Source organism: Drosophila melanogaster, chromosome 2L (assembly GCF_000001215.4).
Source record: "Drosophila melanogaster chromosome 2L".
NCBI lineage: Eukaryota > Metazoa > Arthropoda > Insecta > Diptera > Drosophilidae > Drosophila > Drosophila melanogaster.
The window spans coordinates 15,015,288-15,034,713 of NT_033779.5; the positions used below are offsets into that span (position 1 = coordinate 15,015,288).

The following is a 19,426-nucleotide window of genomic DNA, read 5'->3' on the forward strand; positions in this document are numbered from 1 at the left end:
TTTCTTGGCTTGACTACTTTTGGGCCAATGCAAATGGTTTATTTTTGACCGCAGAATCCTTCGACTTGAGCGGACAGTTGAGGTTCTCGAACTAATTGCAAAATTGTCAATGATTTATTCAGTTGGCAATTAAGGTGCCAACTAACGGTGTGGCTGGCACGGCTATATCGATTTGAAAATATTCAATAATCCCGGAGCCTTGATAAGCTCATCAAACATGCACATGGCCATCAGCAGGGGGGGGCAAGTTTGTATTTAGAGCCAAGTGTGTTTGGTGAAGGGGGGTTAGCTGTATATTTCAGGGTTTCCCCTTTTTTTGTCGAGCGGTTTGGGGGGGGGTTTTGCGAGGGGACACAAAAGTACAAGTTGCTATGGATCAAGCTCAAGGCGTGGCAGTTGGGCATTAGCTCTATGGTGGAGCACGGCAACCAAGCGAACAAAGGTCAACTCGACAAGTGAGTTAAATGACAAGGACCTCACCTTGCCTTCCTTGGGCTTCGGCTTTGGCTTTGGCCCGTGCGTGTTTGCATGTTTGGCTCGATGAGGCGACGCGACCCCAAAAATGAAACTCAACTTTGGCTTTGACTGCGGCTCGGGATTGTGGCGTGCAAGCATTATGGCCTTTCGCTTTCAAAACAATGCCCCCATCCTGTTTCCCGGTTGGCCTAGTGGCACTTGCTCCTTGTTGTTGGTTTTTCGCATTGCCCTTGGCCAATTGCGAGTGAATTTTGATGTTTTGACTGGCCATTCCTGGGGCCATTTGACAACTCTATAAAACCGGTGTCCTTAAGCCCGCCCTCGTCCTTGCGCCCAACCCCCAATTACCGTCCAACTACCACCCACCTACACCCCGCTACACCCACCCACAAAGTAAACGTAATTGCCCGGAGAGTTTCGCGACTTTCGACTTGGCCAGCAAACTGAAAAAGCGAAACTTCAAAAAACCCGACTTGACTTGGCAACTGGAAAAGTGGAAAAGCGGAAGCACGAGCTTTCCCACCGAAAAGCTCTCGTGCTCTAAGCTTTCGTCCTGGCGAGGCGAAAACGTAAATGTCAGTCATGGAGTTCCAGTCGTCGGATACATGTGGAACACAACGAACACAGCAGGAGCCTCTCGCGTCTCATCCCCCGAATACAATGCGAAAAAGTCTGTACAAAAAATAGACAAATAAGGAGCAGGAGCGAAAACACCACTCTGTGCATAAGATATAACTCCCGCAGAACTGAATACCTGCAAAAAGAAATACGCGTTAAATGGAATTACGGTGCGGGAATTGATAAAGTGAAGTGTGTTACAGCTAGAAAGCAAGTGAAATAAAACGAATACATTAATAATTCATGCCCCTCATAGTCAGAAGCTTACTAGTTTGATAAGGAATTCAACGTAAATCTGATATAGTAATGTAGAAAAGTTGTACAAAGTAATATACATAGCATATAGCATATAGCACAGTTACACAGAACACACCGCAAACTCAAACAAAGTTGACAAAAAAAAAGCTCACGCCCCTCACATCTCAGTTTTTTCTCGAATTATTTGTGAAAGTGCAACAAACATATATAAAAAATAAAAAAGAAAAGGGAGGAGAGAGCACAGCAAAAAAAGGCAGTGACAGCAGGACCTGCAAAGGAATTGCCATCATTTGGGGATTACGGAATTATCGGGATCCGTTCTCATTAAAATGGATTTAAGGCAATGCCGATGTGCTGAGCTGCATTTGTGCATGGGATTATCGATTGTAATGCGCAGTCATCAAATTATGTTTGAACAACGCCGCCGCGACAGCGATAATAGCAACAATAACAACAACAACAACAACCAAATCAACAACAAACACTGATTTGGCCCCTGACCCCCTTTGGCAGCACCCCCTCCATCCAACACCCCCTACGACCCTGCCCAAGCAAAAGGAGCAGCGAAAAAGAAGAAGCGTCTTATGAAACAATTGAAGCACCGGCCAAAGGAGCAAAGGAGCAGACAAAGACAGAGACAAAAACATCGGCAAAGGATAAAACGGAGGCCGAGAAGAAGAGGAAGCAGTAGTAGCAAAGCAGGAAACAACAACAACAACAACCGCAACATCGCATTTTTAAACGGCAATACGCAAAGTAAGTGAAGTGTAAAGTGAGCGAGATGGCAATAGAAAGGTGTAGAGTGCCGCGAAGAGAGGCGGAGAGAATACACTTGCAAAAATGTGAGCAGCTAATTCCCAGGGATGTTAAAAAAAATTAAACCCTCATGGTTCAAAGATTCTAGGAGATGGACAAGTGATGAATGGTCAGTGGAAATATATGTATGTTTTAAGCCAAGTGAAATCAAAATGATTTGAGAAGTACAAATAAAAGAAAGAAAGGAAAGAATGATATATGATATTTATTGGTTGTAGTACAGGAAAATAATAGTTAAAATGATATCCCGGATTGATGGTCATTACAATGATCGTACCACAAAACTCTTTCTAACTCAAATTAAATTGTTAAAATTATTTTTCAATACAAATTTGATATATTTTTGTTTTTTCGCCGACAAGATGCATAGATCTTTCATAGAATCTGAAATCTATATCTTTTTTATATTGCTTTTGAGAAGAGTAAACCGATCATCATCTACGATCACTCCTTTTTGTTCTGTGTAGGTATGAAGAGAGCAGGTGGGAAGGCAGTGAAGTGAAGTGAAGCATTTGTCGCATTTGTGCAGAATTCCCGACGTAATTAATGTTTAAAGTCTGTGTGTGTGTATGTGTGCGAAGGTTTGTAAACTAGGTCACTAGGAAGTTAGCCCCTTGACGACCATCCCCTCTCATCAGCGCCTCTTCAGCGGCAACTCTACGTCAAAGGTGTCAACTCGCCAAATCTGCAACCACACCTTAGTTAAGTGAGCCACCCCGTAGCCACCAAAATTATCCACAGCACCACCACCTTTTATTCGTCCTTAACACACCGCCATGATTAACGCGCCTCAGTGCGATTAACTGGCAAACAAATTTGGAGTGACGCTGCGGCGATGTACATACATACATATATGTATGCATGTTTGTGCTAAACCGACAGCATTTCCATTCAATAACACACGCGGCTCGTATGCAAACACTGTAAAAAGGTTTTATGCTAAAAAAGACGCCGTATTTGTGCATGAAAAACTGTCATTCATCATCCAACCAACACAAATAACCGGTAATGGCATCGCCACATTATGGCTTTGTATTTTTTACATCCTCAAACACAAAAAAACTTTAGTTGATTTCTGACTTGCATCGCATTCATCACCCACTAAAGTCGAGCAATCAATCCTCAAAATACGTATACGCACTGTTAGTTCAGTTGATTAATAGGCTAATTATGAAGGAAACTGAAAGGAAACACTAAATCAATAAATCCTGGCAAATTAGCATCAGTATATATTTGTGTTAGTGCAAACATTTAAGTTTTCTATCAATTTTAAATACAAATATGTTCAGAATTAAGATATATTTCAAAGGGAACTATGCTTTGTTTAATTAAGATTTAAGGTTTTATAACTATAAAAGCCTTCAAAATGTGCCATCTATTTTATATTCACTTACAAGCAGATTTCAATCAAGACCACTCTTTAATATGATATATTATGTCTAGAACAACCGAGAAGGCACTCTTAAATTAAATATTTTAGTACCGTAATAAATTATGAAACGTGCTGACGGTAAAATATATAATACAATTCATACTTTAAGTTATATTTTTTTTTTGCCCTATATGGTTTTACGTATCGGTGTGTATGTGAGTACCTCGCACACGCAGGACATAGAGATAAAAAGGCTTCTCCCACATAAAAGTTCTATTCTGTTTTTTTTTTTTTATAGAAAAATATTGCTGGCAGGAGTTTAGAACATTGCCAAAGGGGATGCGGACAGATGAAGGGGCGGGGGCGTGGCGGGTAAAAGCCATAAAACTCAGGCGCCGAAGCGCAAAATGCCCTTGCCCTGAACAAAAAGAAGAAATTGAACAGCAACAACCAACAACAAAAACAAAGAAGAACAAGAGCAAATAAAATACAAACTGCTTATTTATTTATTTGTTTCGACAAATCTCAATTGAAACAAAGCTTAAAAGCTTCGAAATCAAAACTTAAATAGAAACCACACAGACATCCATCCAGACGAATAAAACGAAAACGATAGAGCGCGAGACAAAGAGACAATTACTATTAAATCCAAGTTCAATTCGGTCCGCAAACAATTGAATTTGTTGCAGATTTGATTTGGCTTCATGTGGATTGCGATAACTATTTTCCTGGGATTAGTATGGGATTGGATTCATTGGCCCGACCGCAGTTTGCTTCCTAATGAGATTTGCTTAATTAAAATGAAATTCAATAACTGGAATTCCAATGAATTTAAATGTTAGAGAAAAACTCTAATTCGGACTTTTGTGGCTAGCCATTATTTGCAGCAAGGGGGACATAAAAAGCATTTGGCTTTCGTTTGGATTAGTCAGCAAGGTCAAATCTCGAAACTGACCTAAGCTAATGCAAAATGACTTTTCCTGTCAATCACAATCTATATTTAATTCAAGCGAAATTCTCTGCCACATTTCTTGCGCTATAAATCGCAGTACCCATTATAGCATATCAACAACCAAATTAAGACGAAAGTACAATAAAATGCAACTAATTTCAGTTTTAATAATGGATTTGCTGGCGGCTTATTTTTGTTTCAAATTTGGTTATTTTCTTTAGAAATGTGCGCATACATTAAGACGAACACAAAAACCAGCTTTGGCTCAATCTCTTAAACCTTTAAAACGTTATATGTACGCACATATTTATGTACGAACAAATGAAGGAAAATCTCAAGCCTAATTCCGCATTAAGCTGCAAGGAAACACATAACCCAAAAGTATGCAACATAAATAAAATTTAAATCAGCACGTTTATGAAGTGGATTATTTGAACTGAAATGCTTATTCAACGTTATTAGATGAGATTTATGGCCAGGAGAGCATTTGAATTGGCAGATTATTCGGGCCAACCAAGTAATGGCCACTATATCAAACAAATCAGTTATCCTTCAATTGCAAAATACACAGTGCAGACAAATAGTTTAAACTGTCTTAGTGGTAATCAAAATCAACTTTAATTATCAACTAATGTATGTGTATTTTACGAAACAAAAGTGCATTATGCATGAACGAATGATAGCAATATTTTTCAATATAAAAGCTTACGATTGTTTTCCTTTTGTTATCAATTATCTATCACACTCCACAGACATACTCCTAGATCATAATAATAAGTTATATAAATATAGCATAGATTTTGAAAGGTTAAAAGGTTTTCTCCCCACCACTCCCTCTAATAATATTGTATATAATAAAATATATATACAAATGTATTTCATAATTTCATTGCCATCCAATTCCGCATAGTATCTGGTATACCCCATCTGCAGAAAGACACCGAAGTGTATAAATTGCTTACGTTTGCCCATGTAGTCATAAAAATTGCTTTGGCACATAAAACGAAGCTTGACGCTCGCTTTTGGTTTTGGTTTTGGTTTTGGCCTGGTCTAGTCTGGTTTGGTTTCATTTGGCCCCTTACCGTTCTTGTTTCCTTTGGTTTCCATCGCTGGTGGGCTTGTTTTTTTGCGAGAGTCCTGGCCGTGTCCTTCTTATATTTCTATTTCTATTTGTATTTGTATTTGTATTTGTATTCCCCGATTTGTATTTTGTTCGCTCGCCAATTCGGTAATCACATTTCAAGCGTTTTATTCGTCCTGATTTCATACGATTGCTGATTCAAGTTTCTGTTTGTGGTCCTTGCCTTGCAGGATATGACAAGTGATGGTGCTGTTACGTTTTGGATATTTTTGCTTTGTTTAATCGCCTCGCCGCACCTGCAAGGGGGCGTGGCCGGGAGGCCCGATGAACTGCACATCGGCGGCATCTTTCCGATAGCCGGCAAAGGAGGATGGCAGGGCGGCCAGGCGTGTATGCCTGCCGCAAGACTGGCGTTGGATGATGTCAACAAGCAGCCAAATCTGCTGCCGGGCTTCAAGCTCATCCTGCACAGCAACGACAGTGAGGTGAGTAGTCAGTACACTGAAAAAAAAACGATATATACCTAAGGATATTTTGAATGTAATGCGATGCAATAGTCCTACAGTCCAAGTTCGATACGAAAATAGTTTTTTATGTTTCCTCTTAAGCTGGCTTTAATAAGAATAAACATTTATTGAAGCTTTTGAACTTTCTTATAATTTTCATAGGTAACTAATATATACAATATATTACATTAAATACCCAATAAGTATCCAATAAACTTCGAAGCAACACAGAACTTGTTTGCAACACGATTAATATCACTGCAAATAATATCCTGACCAAAAACCCCTCCTGATGCACTGAGTTCTGTTTAAGCCTTCTGTTCACGAAGCATTTTCGCTCAGTGCACTAGTAAGTTGGAAAGCGATAAGCCCTACTTATATGCAGCCCCTGCTGCCTCCTCTGCTGCCATGCCACATACCCTTGGGTGCCACTTATTTTGTTTCGTTTTTGTTTCTGCTCACTGATGAGTAGTGGAGTGCTGGCTGAGCGCTGGCATTCATTAGCATATTTCTCTAGGGGATCAGGCTGGGGCTGGGGCTGGAGCTGGGCACTGTTAACAAAGGACAAACAGTTTTATTATGCCGCATTAAAGGGTATTGCTGCGCGTGTGTTCCACAAATTGAATTCGCCGCACAATCCGCCGCATGTCCAACAATATTTGGCAATGCCTCGGCTTAATGACTGCACATAAATTGCGATTGAGATTCGACTGGAGCACGTTCGAAACGTTACCAACAGCAATTATATTGGCTGAGTTCGGTTAATCGGGCTTTTATGTGCGTGATTCGTAATTGATAAAGGGTATTTAGCATTAAGAAAAATGTGTGTATATCTCGAACAAGGTCGCCCAATAAATGTCGCCCGGTGTTCATTAAATCATAAATGTATTTACATTTATTCGTGTAGTGCAACGCTGTAAGTTTAATTATTTCAATGCGAAAATCTCTCATTTCCCAGAAAGTTTCTATGAGATCAATAAGTAAAAGTTTTTGCTATAAACTTCGAACTTGGTTTTTTGCAATCAAAAGTTTTACGCATTTTATCTTTAATGCCAGCAGCAGCACGAACTGAACTTCTGCACAAAGCTTTTCTTGAATAAATCGGTATAATCAAAGTGAACACAGTATTGATCATATTTTTTTTATTGATCCTTATATAAAATTGTGAAATTTTTGCATTTTGTAGCTAACTTAAAGAGCGCGGAATATGTTTTTAGCTGGCATATTTGTTCTAAATGGAAAAAATAGAGCATGGGCACGCAATAAATCAACATTTCAATAGTATCCAGTTGTCTGGATGCTGTAACTTCTGTTGGCTTTTAGAGAACCAGCTATTAAACAAATACCCGCCCTCCAAACGGTCATGCATCATAATAAATGGCCAGTAACCGATGTAGTTTCCGTTTTCCAGTTCCCAACCAAGTTGCGCGCTATCAATGCCCCTTGGCGCGTATCTCTAATACAATACATATAAAACCAAAACCAAAACTATCTTTATACATTTTCATATTTCGCACATATTTTTTGTTTTTTTGTGAATTTCGCATTTTAAGGGTCTGCGGTACAGTTGTTGCGGTTTCCACTACTTCGGCGGCTGTTTTGGGCCTGCCTATTTTTAAGCGCGAACCTCATTAGTTTTAAGTGAGCGAAAGCTTAACTACTTGTTTTGAGTTTTGAATGAGGTCACTTTGCCCCGGCCGAGCCGTAGCTCATCATTTGAGTTATTTTTATTCAAGGCTGCCAGGAGGGACAGTCACTACTACTACATACATATATCCTACGAACATATACGAACATATACACGCCCATTTACGAGCCAGATACGGACATATAGATAGGAACAGAGCCGGAGAGGTAAACCAAGTCCTATCCCTGGTCATATCTGTTCCTATCTGGCGTGGTCTGGTCTGGTCTGGTCTGGTTAGTTCAGTTCAGTTCAGTTCGCTTCGCTTCGCTGGACTGAGCCTGAGAGCCAGGCGCGTTATGTTTGTGGCTTAGGCAAACAGCTTCCGTTAAATGCTGCATAATTAGTTGCCATCTCCAGGTCCCACAGCCACCTTCTCCTCCGGCACATCCACATCCACACTTACTCCCACAACGCAACGCACCACCCCATCCCGCCCACATCCACGTCACTTGGCAAGCGACAAGGGGCAAAGGTCGCACGCAATGTTTGCCTTTGCCGCTGCCTTTTGCTTGACCTACTTTGATGTGTGAAATGTCCCAAAGAATTCTGCACAAAAGCACTGAGAGTTGAACAAAAAAATGTATAAACAAGGCAGGTTGGTTATCCTGTAATAAGCGAAATCCCTAGTCGGCTTAAGTCCAAGATCACACAGAACAGGTGAATACTTTTGTGGCGAATTTCGAATCGAACTTTGATTTTTTAATGGCCAAATATAGGTGCTGAAAAATCGTATTATTGCATTTGCAAAGCTGCCACTTTCTATCGGCTAAGTGCCTTCATGCGAACCACTGAAATGGCTTAAACCGGTTGTCAAGCTTTAGGAATAAGCCGGAAATTGATTTAACAGCGTTGGGATAAAAATATGTGCTCCTAAAAGGTTTTTGCTTTTTCTTTTTTAATTAAAGTTTAATTAAATCACAACAAAGCATTCAATTATTTAAACTCACATTTTCAATTGCAATACAGAAAAGGTAAATATAATGGCTAAGGTAATCAAAAATTATATAAATAGGCATCTACAGAATCTGCGAGTTTTAATTTAAATTGAATATTGTTTTGTACAATGTAATAATATTCCTAAATGTGCTTTGTATTATAGAAGAACATTCTACTAATAAATCATTTAGCTATTTTTTGGTTAATATTAAAAGTACTATAGTACTATGTACTATCAGTTTTATGCTGCTTAGTTGTTCTATAAAATCAGTATGCCTCTGCCCACGAAAAGGGAAACTATTAAATTAGAGCGGACATCGTGGCATGCCTCGGTACCCAAAGCCAAAGCACACACCCAGATCTGAATAGATGGAGTAGTACGAACAGGATAATACTTATGCATAAACAGGGACTGGACATGAGAAGGAAATGAAAGGAAAAAAAAAACCAATTAGAATGGTTGTTTACACGCAAACCAAGTAAGAAATATGAAAATTGTCGTCAGAATGGGGTTTGGGCCAAAGTAAAGGAAACGCCGAACAGGGAAACGAGTTTGCCATGTAAATGAATGAATGCGAGAATGAATAACTGAATGAATGAATCATTTATGTGGCCAATGTGGATGGATACACGTATGCCCACGTATGTATGTATGTATATTCACAACTTCGGCACAAGGGAAAGGGACACACCTTCGTGAATTATTCATTGTCATGAATGAATCTTGTTTAATTGATAAATGCTATGACATGGGGATTAATGAAAAGCATAATGGAAAAATATCAACCAGGTGGCACATAAATTAGGCAGGACTTGGAATATGGAAATTTAACTAGCTACATAAATATTGCTACAAATTCGTATAATAAATCACGCTAAATGCAACAATTAACATGCATAGTTTAAAATTTGATTGATTATAATTTTCAATTTTCTCTGCCAGCAAGTTTTTAATTAAGCAGCTTAATTTCGTAGTTTGCTATGTCAAATCCAGCATTCCATCCAGTTGATTAATTTTCATTTTCAATTATATTGGCGAAAATTGGACGAGATGACGAAAATTCCTTCTGGGCCAGTTTTGTGCATTAAATTCAATTTAAAAGCCATGCCAATGTCATAAACGCCCCGCATGAATCACAAAGCCAATTAATCATATCAATAATTATCTTCCAATGAAGACAGACACATAAATAACAGGAAATTCGCTATTAATAACTCCTGAAGGGTCGTTGCTTAGCATAATCATAATCAATACATCGCGTTGGCCATCAAACGAAACCTACATATCCGCCCATGTTTATGAATATTTATCGAGCACCGACGGATGAGAGTATAAGTATTCTTGGCAACTTGGCTAATTCCGCTTTCCCCATCCCCATCCCACCATTTTCATTCACAGTGTGAGCCCGGTTTGGGCGCCAGCGTGATGTACAATCTGCTCTATAATAAACCGCAAAAGCTGATGCTGTTGGCAGGATGCAGCACGGTCTGCACCACTGTAGCCGAGGCTGCCAAAATGTGGAATCTAATTGTGGTAAGTGAAATTTGCATAGCGCCAGAATGGCTGGAATATATACATACATACTTCGAAATACTTTACCTACATGCCACTGCCCCTCCACAGCTCTGCTACGGGGCCTCGAGTCCGGCTCTTTCGGATCGCAAACGATTCCCCACTCTATTCCGCACCCATCCATCGGCCACGGTGCACAATCCAACGCGCATCAAGCTGATGAAGAAATTCGGCTGGTCCCGGGTGGCCATTCTGCAGCAGGCGGAGGAGGTCTTTATATCGGTAGGTAATCGGTGCTAACTAATTACATTTCCATATTAACTTCGAAAACTTTTATGAACAGACCGTAGAGGATCTCGAGAATCGATGCATGGAGGCTGGCGTTGAAATCGTAACTAGACAATCATTTCTATCCGATCCAACAGACGCCGTGCGCAATTTGCGACGCCAGGATGCACGCATCATTGTGGGACTCTTCTATGTGGTGGCCGCCAGGAGGGTGCTCTGCGAAATGTACAAACAGCAGCTATATGGCCGAGCTCATGTGTGGTTCTTTATTGGTAAATACAAATTATACTACTTAGATACCGATATCTCATATGCATAGATACTTTCACAGAGTCTTCTTGTAACTAAACTACTTTTTTTTTAGGCTGGTACGAGGACAACTGGTACGAGGTGAATCTGAAAGCAGAGGGCATCACCTGCACTGTTGAACAGATGCGAATAGCTGCCGAAGGACATCTGACAACGGAAGCGCTCATGTGGAATCAGAACAATCAGACAACTATATCCGGAATGACTGCAGAGGAATTTCGGTTAGTACTACTACTCTATCCATTGCTAAAGTTTTTGCTTCAATGTGCCTTCTTTTTGCGCAGACATCGACTGAATCAGGCGCTAATCGAGGAGGGTTACGACATTAACCACGATCGCTATCCGGAGGGATATCAGGAGGCGCCACTCGCCTACGATGCAGTGTGGAGTGTGGCTTTGGCTTTCAACAAGACCATGGAACGATTGACAACCGGGAAGAAATCTCTGAGGGATTTTACCTATACGGACAAGGAGATTGCCGATGAAATCTACGCTGCCATGAACTCCACACAATTTCTGGGTGTATCGGTCAGTTTGTGAAACTAATTTCATAATACTTAGTTAGTTACTTATTTTTTTATTTGCAGGGTGTGGTGGCATTCAGTTCTCAGGGCGATCGTATTGCTCTTACACAGATCGAACAGATGATAGACGGCAAGTACGAGAAGTTGGGTTACTACGATACTCAGTTGGATAACCTATCCTGGTTGAATACTGAACAGTGGATTGGTGGCAAGGTAAGCAAATCAGTTAGCGTTGAAAAAACAATCATATAATCAAAATGTCGGACGATGATAAAAATCAAAAGAAGACAAAGCATGTAACGACTGAACCGAATAAGAACGGAAATCCGTCCAAAGACGACGTTAATACAAGAGGATCATTAACAAGCTTAAGTGAGAAAAATGATGAATCCAAAAATCCATCATCATCTGCAAGTCTTCAGCAAGCTCCTAAGGTAGCACCAAAACCGAAAAAGTTATCAATTTCGGATGCTGGTAAAGACACAGTAACCCAAAAAGTCAAAGAAAATGAAGAGCCAGGATTTTCTAAACAATTTGAAAAAGAATCTATTGGTGTGCGAGCAAATAGAAACAGCAGTGCAACAAAAAAGGAAAATGAAAAGCTATTAGTAAAGACCGTGCCCGGAAAATCTCTTATAAAAGAATCTAACGATGAAAATGTGGAACCATCTAGACGCACAAAAAGTCAGCCAGTTGGAAAAAAAGTTTACGAGGAATCTTCAACGAGGCGAGTTCGTGAGCCATTTGATTCTTTTGATAGGGAAAAGTACCTGTCTGATATGATCGATTATGATCGATCGTCCGAGGACGTGCCGGAAAAAAAACTATCTTGGGAACCAGACAGTACACTTCGACGTCGTTTTGTCAGCAATAATGAATATCATTCTAGTCTTGAAGGTGAGGAGGAAGAGATCGATTTAGATTCAGTTGGATCGTCAACAATGCGAGGTAGCTATCGAATGCCACAGAATGCCGAGGATGAACGACCTGTTATCCTAGCTGAAATAATCAATATGGGAAAGTTGAAGGAGCTCAAGGAGCAACGCGAATCAACTAACGTATTTCGTAACAATCGTAGAGATGATAAAACCATTGATGAAGTGAAGGGTTCCAAGATCACAGGAACCAGCAAACAACATGTTGAAGAAGTTAAATATAATGAAACAGCAAGTAATGAAGATGATGACAATGCACAGGTAAAACATATAGGTACAATCACAAAAATCTTTAGCATTGCGCAAAGAATGAAAGAGAAGAAAAGCTCCAAAGAAAGTGAAGAAGACGAGAATAAGGACGAGAATAAAGATGTAAAAAAAGATGAAAATAAAGACGATGAACAGAAACTTCCCCCGGAACCAGAGATCGAATTGGAGGCCAAAAAAGCTTGGACTTTTCCGATCGCAGAGACATCACCTGATATCCCTGGAGAAAATCAGATCCTGCAAGAATACCAAAAGGTTAAAATTGGCAAAAGAAACAGGAAATACAGATGTATAGGCATCAATACGGATATAAGCAGAAAATCTAAGATTAAAACATTTATCAGCAAGTCTGCAGGTGATGACTTAGTAGTATACCATGATGGTGGAAGATTGCGAGATATAGGACAAACCACTGAAAATCTTAAGAATCAACGAAAGAATCATAAACACAAAACCGAACCAGATGATATACCCGTTGATATAGGACACAGCGATGATCGAGTAAGGGAAATTGGAGTGAATACTAAAAAGTTACCAAAAATCATAATACCACCAATTGCCGAGATGCATGTGCACAAAAATGGCAAATTAAGGGACATTGGAACCAGCACAGATAAGCCATTTTGGCCAATCGATGACGGAACTGATGTAATCTACATGCATCCCATTAAGACTGATAGGAAGAAATTAAACAAACTGATTGTGGATCCACCGCCGGATAATGGACCCTACAAGATGCCAACCAAAGAAGATAGACGAACGTACTACAAAGGTTGTGAATATCATTTTCCTGGCCGAACGGAATGGCGCAGGCTTTTCTTCAACAAAATCCATGGAAAATACAAGCTACGCCGTCCAAGTCATTGGCTCTACACACTAGTTTTTTCCGTTTTATATATTTTGTTTGTCATTATCTTTTCCATGGCCTGGTTCGATTTCATCAAAGATGACGCTTCCAGAAAGGTACCCATGATAAAGATGGCACAACCATTTATTAGTTTCACTCCCATCGGACCACGAACTAATCCCAAGGCGGTATCCTTTGATCCTAGAAACAGCACAGAAGTCATGGAAAAGTACGCTGGTATAATGGCTCTTCTGGAAAAATACGGCGACTATGGACACAATCCGCGTTTTGGAACGTGTACTGCGAATGAAAAGTTTGGCTATCCAAGCGGCGAACCGTGTGTTTTTCTTAAAGTTAATCGGATTATTGGATTTAAGACCGAACCCTACATCAATTCCGATGAGCTTGTCAAAGCCAAGATCGATGAGGTTGAATTTACGGCCTTAAAAAGGTTATTGGAAAATACAACAACAGAGGAGGGTCATTTGAATCGCACTTGGATAACATGCCGTTCAGATAAAGATAAGAATGTTTTGATTGAATTTCATCCAGAGCCGGCGATAAGAACGGAATACACCGATATTGAAGAGAAAATCGAGTATATTGCGAACGAGGGTAAAAAGTCATTTTTCGGCCCAAACGATGTGAATCGAATCGTGGCTCTTAAGATCAAAAATCTCAAAGCAAATGAACGTGTCCATATAAATTGCAAAATGTGGGCTCAGAATATACATCATAGGAAAGAGGGTTATGGCCAAGTTTCGTTTTTTGTGTTATTAGCTACAAATGAAAACCGCGAGAGGGTGGAAAAATTACTCCGAACCGACTACTCATTATAAAATACATAAATATAACTTTCTAATAAAATGTGTTATATGATATATGTATGTATTATTTATAACATCTATAATCCAGGTTCCTCAAGATCGCACAATTGTCACCCATGTTCTACGCACCGTGTCCTTGCCATTATTTGTGTGCATGTGCACAATATCCAGTTGTGGCATATTCGTTGCCTTCGCCTTGATCATCTTTAATATATGGAATAAGCATAGAAGGTAACTATTTAATTGGTAGTGCTCGTGCAGAACTAACTAAGGGTTATATAATTTCTAGAGTAATACAATCCTCGCATCCCGTTTGCAATACGATCATGTTATTTGGTGTCATCATCTGTCTAATATCTGTCATCTTACTGGGCATCGACGGACGCTTTGTCAGCCCCGAGGAATATCCAAAGGTGCGAGTTACTTACCTTAAAAGTTCTCTTCATTTTTATTAAAGTTAATTTGATATAAAATTATCCATTAGATATGTCAAGCGCGGGCTTGGTTACTATCCACCGGTTTTACACTAGCATACGGTGCTATGTTCAGCAAGGTCTGGCGTGTGCATCGTTTTACAACAAAAGCAAAAACTGACCCAAAGGTGGGTTTAAATTAAATTAACTACAACTATATATTAGTTGCTAATCATTTTGTGGAATTGCAGAAAAAAGTGGAACCTTGGAAGCTATACACCATGGTTTCGGGGCTATTATCAATAGATTTAGTGATATTACTCTCATGGCAGATCTTTGATCCGCTGCAGCGTTATCTCGAAACATTCCCACTCGAAGATCCAGTATCTACTACTGATGATATTAAAATACGTCCAGAGCTTGAGCATTGTGAAAGTCAACGCAACTCCATGTGGTTGGGTATGTTGTGATAACGATCCATTATATTGTATATAATATATTTATATTATTTTGCAGGTCTTGTATACGGCTTCAAGGGGCTAATCCTGGTGTTTGGCCTCTTTTTGGCGTACGAGACGCGCTCCATTAAAGTGAAACAGATCAACGATTCGCGTTATGTGGGCATGAGCATCTATAACGTGGTCGTCCTTTGCCTGATAACAGCTCCGGTGGGCATGGTCATTGCATCGCAACAGGACGCGTCCTTTGCCTTCGTTGCTCTAGCTGTGATATTCTGTTGTTTCCTAAGCATGCTGCTGATATTTGTGCCAAAGGTCAGCCACTACACTGAACTAAAAGAAGTAGCACATTTGTAATGATCTCTATTCGCACAGGTCATTGAGGTTATACGTCATCCCAAGGATAAGGCCGAATCGAAATACAATCCCGATTCAGCCATATCGAAAGAGGACGAAGAACGCTATCAGAAACTTGTTACCGAAAACGAGGAATTGCAACGATTAATAACACAGGTATGCTGAATTATGGTAGATTATCTTAATAAAATCGTATTTTATTTAATTTTGTTTAAAGATTAAATTCAACTGTTCGTTGAACGTTAATCTAAAAGTATTTCGGTCTTATCATAATTTGAACAAAAGTTAAGGATTGGAATTTCCAGCGGCCCCAGTGAATTCCATTCAGCATGCCGGTTTCACCTTCTCTAAAATAAAGTCCATTTAGCGAGCTGCAATATGAAGTATTATCAACCTCTTATAAATCAAATTTTAATTTGATAATTAATTTACCTTGACAAACATGAGTGAAACCACCAACCACCGCCATGCTCGGCTGCACAATTTTTACTAGATTCATCATTATCACGATCAAAAGTTGAGAACCTTTTATTTATATGGTATCTTAGGGAGTCCCCAGCTGTTCCAGAATATTTTCCCACCCGTTCCAGTTTGTATAATTCAGTTTCACTGTCCACTTGAAAGTCATCAAAGTGAGCGTATACTGTAGCGCCAGGACCATGCTTCAATTGAATGAAAAGTTCGTGTGGTTGTTCTCTAGTCATTAGGTAAAGCTTCTGAAGACCGATGAAAAATTCGCCATTCGGATCGCCAAATCCATCTTTGTAACTAAACCACGATTGGTTAAAATTAACACTTCCATCTAGTCGTCTTTGAATGACAATCCAATCTCTTGCCGTCGTTTTGCACTGGGTCACTTGAAAAGGTTCTTCTTCTGGCAACATTAGCTGGTGAATTCCATTTGGACTGCCACTAGGACACGTGTGTGGTGAACTCTGGCCCACTTCGAACAGCAAAGTCCATAAAAATAGTACAAAAAAGCACGATTTCATTGTACTCGACATGCGTACTGTTAGAAGATCGGTGGCTTACTGAAGTATCTACCATTTAAAAGGGGAACATTGGGACGCAGTTTTGTGGTTTTGCTACCTTTGACCGCATTGCTTGATATGCATATATTCTATTTAGGTCGGCATTTAAGCAAATGGATTCCAAAAAAGTGAATGGAGACTATTTAAAAGATAGAACTACATTTTTATTGTTTAAATGTTTGTTTGTTTTGCTTATATTTTTATTGTTTTATAAACATTGATTTATTAATTTTCCGCTTGCAGAAGGAGGAAAAGATTCGAGTCCTGCGACAGCGTCTGGTGGAGCGGGGCGACGCCAAGGGCACAGAACTGAATGGTGCAACAGGTGTCGCCTCCGCCGCCGTTGCAACAACTTCGCAGCCCGCTTCCCTCATCAACTCATCAGCACATGCCACGCCCGCAGCCACACTCGCAATCACACAAGGTGAGTAGAGTACCTGGTGCATGGAACTATGCATCCCAAATGCCCCTTAGCCAGTTGCATGTGGTAATCGATACTAGTTACGTTGGTTTAGCTTGACGTTCTTAATCGTTATGTTCTCGATTTTAACTAGAAATCTTAGCTCTATTCGTCGGCATTGACACAATTGATTAGGAACAACAATATAAATGGAGTTCAAAGGTTATTTGCTTATGCTAACGCTATGTAAACTCGATTTTCGCACAAAAAACCAAAGGCAATTTATCAGTTTCTGGAATGTCTATTGCTTTGTGTGCATACATATGTATCTTAAGCACTTTTGCAGTTTTTGAGCTTATTTATATCTTCAGCACTTTAGCACTTTTTTAATAAATATCACTGCTTCTGCACCCTTTTTTCACATTTTAGCAAGATTATTCAAAACATACTAATACGTAATATATTTATCTTACAGATACTCATGAGCATCGTACATGAAAAAACTTGTCAATTTCCTTTGCGTGATAGGTGAATTATACAAAAGATATGAAATGCAAATAATGATGCTAACGGAAGGATGGATTTAAACAAACACGTACTTAAAGAACTTTGTATCAACTTTAAGCTGAGCTAAATAAGTGAATTGGTAGCAGCAATTTTGTAGAATAATGAAATATGTATTGTACCTTAAACGTGTTTAGCATTAATATTGAAAACGAAGTAATTTTAACTTAAAAGAAAACAAAACAAAAATTCGACACTAGCATCTAAACTAAGCGAATTGTTAGGCTTTAAAGTTGCAACACAGAAACCAAAAAAAATTCTAGCAAATCAAGAGAATTCATTACGAAAAGATCGTGTTAAAGTTAGTAATTTTTAAATGCAGGTAGAGAAGACAAATTGTTGATTTTGTGTTTAGTAAATACTGTTTTTTTAGTTAAACGAATTATCCTTTCGAACCTCATTTGCTCAGCGCTGTCTCCTAGAGCTCTCTAGTTAATTATATCTGCGTAGATGAAAATTCCCCAAAAGGCGGCCTTCTCCCGATTCTTAGTTTTTATTTATGTACGTGTCTTTTCTGAACCAGGTCGCGGCAATACAAACCAAAACTCCTAGACTCCGGGAATCAAACCAGAGAATTTTGTCCTTCTCGACAGGATAATCGGTTTGGTTCCCAAATATGTTAGCTAAGTTAGCTTTAGGCACTTTGTATAGATCCATGTGTGTATGTGAGGTGTAAATGTGCACTCGATAAAAGTTTTAATAGTTTACATTTCAGCAAATCGTAAAAAGCACAAATCGAATGAAAAGTCTAGCAAATATTAGATAATGAAAGGATATGTATACATTTAGCTTAGACTAGTGTAGCATCAAAAGTTAATATATTATATTACGGACGGGATGCTGAGTGCTCAAGGAACGTTTTAATTTTTATGTACTTGTTATACATAGACAAATTAAATGGTAATGAGAAATTTTTGAACCTACTGTAAGTTCTAAAATCGCATTTATAAAGTATATATATTATACACAGGAACCGAGGAGAGACCGAGCATAATTGGGGACGTCGTTATATAGGAATTGACTTTATTTAAACTAAAACTAAACTGAACCCTATTGACAAATGATTAACTTACTCACTTGCATAACATACTATCACTCACTCACTCACCCGTCTTTTCAATACAAATTCAATTCAAACTCACTCACATCCAAGTAAAATGGAATTATAACAACATAAATCCATCACAAAAAGTGCTATAAGTAACATACATAGACAACATCAAATTCCTACGAAATGAAAGACTTTAAAATCTAAGCCGTTAAAAAAATAAAGAAAGGAAAACCATGCAAAAGAAATGAATACTATACACACGATAAACAATGATTATATATAAATATTGAAGTATATATATATATGAAATTTACACATGGCAAAGAACATCTCTAGTACATTGATATTTGTTAAGAGTCGTTGGAATTTGTAGTTTAATAATTGGATTGTATTTCATACACATACATACATATAGGGAACGCTGTTAGGGTAGACGTGTAAACTCGAGATCATGTATATTGTATATAGAGCATTTAGCTGCGCCTCCTAAAAACACAGAATTGAACACAGCCACATGAACAGCAACCAAATCTACAAATGCAACAAGTAATCGACATTTATTTTCGAATCCGAATCAATTATTTGCTTTTGTCCTCGAATCACAGCCGAATGAAGAACTTCTAGCCAAGTAAGACACAGTTTAGCCAAGCTAATATTGTTGTATAAATACGAGTAAATAGAAAAAGCAAAGGTTAAATAAATCCAGAATTATTTCAATGGAAACACACAAGAAAGTGAAATTCTACTGTTAGTGACAAAATAAATATGAACCACGACAAATGGTAGCAATATGCAGGAAAAACATAAGGTCAAAGTAATGAAAAACTCGGTATGTTCTTATGAATGTAACACTAACGAATTAATTTAAAGTTTAATAAAACGGAATAAATGAGAATTTTACTGAATAAAAAACACAAAACAGAATTGAACAAATATATC

At 38.8% G+C, this 19,426-nt stretch overlaps 3 protein-coding genes across 4 annotated transcripts; 2 read left to right on the plus strand and 1 right to left on the minus strand.

Moving 5' to 3' along the window:
* Positions 1–1,043: 1,043 nt before the first annotated feature.
* On the plus strand, positions 1,044–19,417 carry GABA-B-R1 (metabotropic GABA-B receptor subtype 1). 2 transcript variants are annotated; one of them, NM_001259104.2, is made up of 16 exons: positions 1,044–2,109; positions 5,805–6,059; positions 10,103–10,237; positions 10,328–10,498; positions 10,560–10,776; positions 10,869–11,034; positions 11,098–11,341; positions 11,401–11,550; positions 14,302–14,444; positions 14,503–14,626; positions 14,698–14,814; positions 14,878–15,085; positions 15,143–15,399; positions 15,460–15,597; positions 16,716–16,896; positions 17,348–19,417. In NM_001259104.2, exons 2-16 carry the CDS (start codon positions 5,808–5,810, stop codon positions 17,368–17,370), a joined length of 2,526 nt encoding a protein of 841 aa, NP_001246033.1. In that variant the 5' UTR covers positions 1,044–2,109; positions 5,805–5,807; the 3' UTR covers positions 17,371–19,417. The 2 variants fall into 2 exon arrangements, with proteins under 2 accessions (NP_001246033.1, NP_523569.3); NM_078845.5 differs by having other exon boundaries at positions 17,348–18,697.
* On the plus strand, positions 11,595–14,226 carry CG33310 (uncharacterized protein; the record flags this gene model as incomplete). Its single annotated transcript, NM_205996.2, has 1 exon — positions 11,595–14,226. The coding sequence occupies one exon, from the start codon at positions 11,595–11,597 to the stop codon at positions 14,223–14,225; it is 2,631 nt and encodes an 876-aa protein (NP_995718.2). The 3' UTR covers position 14,226.
* On the minus strand, positions 15,641–16,463 carry CG31832 (uncharacterized protein). The gene is made up of 2 exons (NM_165098.2): positions 15,874–16,463; positions 15,641–15,812 (listed from the first exon to the last, which is right to left on the minus strand). Exons 1-2 carry the CDS (start codon positions 16,431–16,433, stop codon positions 15,689–15,691), a joined length of 684 nt encoding a protein of 227 aa, NP_723894.2. The 5' UTR covers positions 16,434–16,463; the 3' UTR covers positions 15,641–15,688.
* Positions 19,418–19,426: the final 9 nt, after the last annotated feature.